Source organism: Myotis davidii, unplaced genomic scaffold (assembly GCF_000327345.1).
Source record: "Myotis davidii unplaced genomic scaffold, ASM32734v1 scaffold327, whole genome shotgun sequence".
Taxonomy (NCBI): domain Eukaryota; kingdom Metazoa; phylum Chordata; class Mammalia; order Chiroptera; family Vespertilionidae; genus Myotis; species Myotis davidii.
In genome coordinates this window covers 1,322,262-1,324,301 of record NW_006298628.1, presented here as the reverse complement: position 1 = coordinate 1,324,301, position 2,040 = coordinate 1,322,262, and the positions used below count along the sequence as shown (strand labels likewise).

The 2,040-nt window shown below is 59.1% G+C and overlaps 1 protein-coding gene across 1 annotated transcript in view; it reads right to left on the bottom strand.

Moving 5' to 3' along the window:
- Nucleotides 1-2,039, bottom strand: part of LRRC59 (leucine rich repeat containing 59) — a gene marked incomplete at its 5' end in the record, with an annotated part of 40,184 nt that extends 38,145 nt beyond the window's left edge. The window contains one exon of the mRNA XM_015570772.1: nt 1,959-2,039. Within this exon, the coding sequence (XP_015426258.1) occupies nt 1,959-2,039 (81 nt within the window). The remainder of the gene's footprint in view (nt 1-1,958) is intronic.
- Nucleotide 2,040: the final 1 nt, after the last annotated feature.

Genomic DNA, 2,040 nt, shown 5'->3' with positions numbered 1-2,040 from the left:
CGCTCCCCCTCACCCCCTGCCTCTCATGGAACCAGTGTCTACTAGGACTCTCATGGCTTTGCAGACATGAAAAATAATTCCCCCTCCGACAAAAGGCTTCCCACACCTAACACGGAGGAAGGTCTCAGAATGTAGACACAGGAGGAAGCAGAGGATGGTGAAAGTAACAATCACTGAAAACTGACAGAGCACCAGTTCCGGACCATGATACTCAACCCTTACCCCGACCCTTGGCAGGAGGCGGATATTATTACCCCCATCTTAAAGAGGGCAACTGCGGCTGGCGAGGCTCCACAACTTACCCAAAGCCACAAAGTGAGCGTGGGGAGAGCCTGGGCCTTTGCTCACTGTGGCCGTGGGCAAGTAGCTGAATCTCCGAGTCTGTTTCTTCGCCCATTAAAACGTATTCCAAGGCACGCCAGGGCGTTGTGTGTGCCAGAGGTAACAGCCATGAGGAGTCTGACTTGCGGGAGGTATTCTGAAACTGCTGGCTGTGATTCCATGGCATGTGTGTCTGGAAAGGCAGGGAAACTCAGTGGGTGGAGAGCCAAGGCTGGAGCAAAGTTCAAGGATGAACTCATCCGTCTCTATCCCCAAGACTGACCCTCAACCTAGCAAGGTAAGTGTTAAGGCCTGCGAGATCCGTATCCACCCCTCACGTCACAGGCCTGGAGAGGGGCAACAACTTACCCAGGGTCACCCAGCGAGCTAGTGGCAAAGGCTGCCAGGCAGGTTACTGTCCCGGACTTGGGGTACTCGTCCTCATCCCACATGCCTGGGCTGGGCTATTTGATTCAGTTAGTCTCATCAGGAAGGCCTGCCCATGCAAGCCCAGCTTCTCATCATCTCTCTGCTCCTCTATCTTCCTTCCTGTTCCATTCCCACAGCATTTAAAAACACACACATGCTTTTATTGTTTCCAGAGAGGAAGAGAGAGGGAGACAGAGATGGAAACATCAATGACGAGAGAGAATCATTGATCGTCTGCCTCCTGCAGGCCTCACACCAGGGATCGAGCCCGCAACTTGGGCATGTGCCCTGACCGGGAATGGAACCATGACCTCCTGGTTCATAGGTCCACGCTCAACAACTGAGATACCCAGCCGGAGAGGAGCAGCGCAGTCTCCTTCTCACTTGAGCCAAAATTCCCAGATGAGGACAAAAGTCTTCTCAGGCCACCCCCACTCCCACCCCCTAAGCTGTCCCTTCTGTCTAGCCCAGCTTTCGTCACCACCTCTGGGTCACCAGACGGAAGGTCACCCTGCCGGGGCCTTTACCCCATTGCTCTCCCTCTCCTCCTCTGGAGGAAGGGTCAAGGCTGGAGACGGACAACGTGGGCCTGGCACACGTGCCACACTCTGGTGCCCGGTGCCACCTTTTCCAGCCAGGACCAGAGATGGGCAGTGACCTCTCAGTGCCGCAGCCACACCTGGGCTTCAGGGGGCCATGAAGAGAATCTGGAAATAGAGTGAGATTGCTTTCCACCGGTCCCTGGGGCAGCTCACAGGACCTGTGCCGCCTGGGCAGATGAGGGACGGTGAAACCCAGGTTGCAGTGCCCGAGGCCACCTTCCTGCACAGGTGAGCGATGCAGGCAGAGGCCCAGGGACAGGGACGGGAGGCTGCCCCATGGAAGATGGGGGGGTACTCCCCGGCCTCACCCCCCCAAGCGAACGTGTGGCCCGGCTGGGCTCGCTCACCCGCGGCACCTTTTGTCCCGGCTCCCCATCTCCGCCCCCGCGGCCCCCTGACCCAGCTGGCAGGCCTGGGGAACACAAGGGGGGGTGGAGGGGGAGCGAGACTGCACGTAACCCGCGCGCTAAGCCGGTCTCAAGGGGATGGGCGAATGGGTGCCTCCCCACCCGCCCCGCATTCAAGCACCGCTGGCTCCCCTCCACCAAGTCAAGAAGGTCTGGCGCCCCCAAACCTCGGTCCCTGGTGGCTGGGAGGGGAACGAACCTGCCCGGGGCTGCAGCCGCGGGCCCTCGGATCCAGAGGGAAATCCGGGCGATTCTTCGAAGGTGGGAGAGAGCCCCGGCGA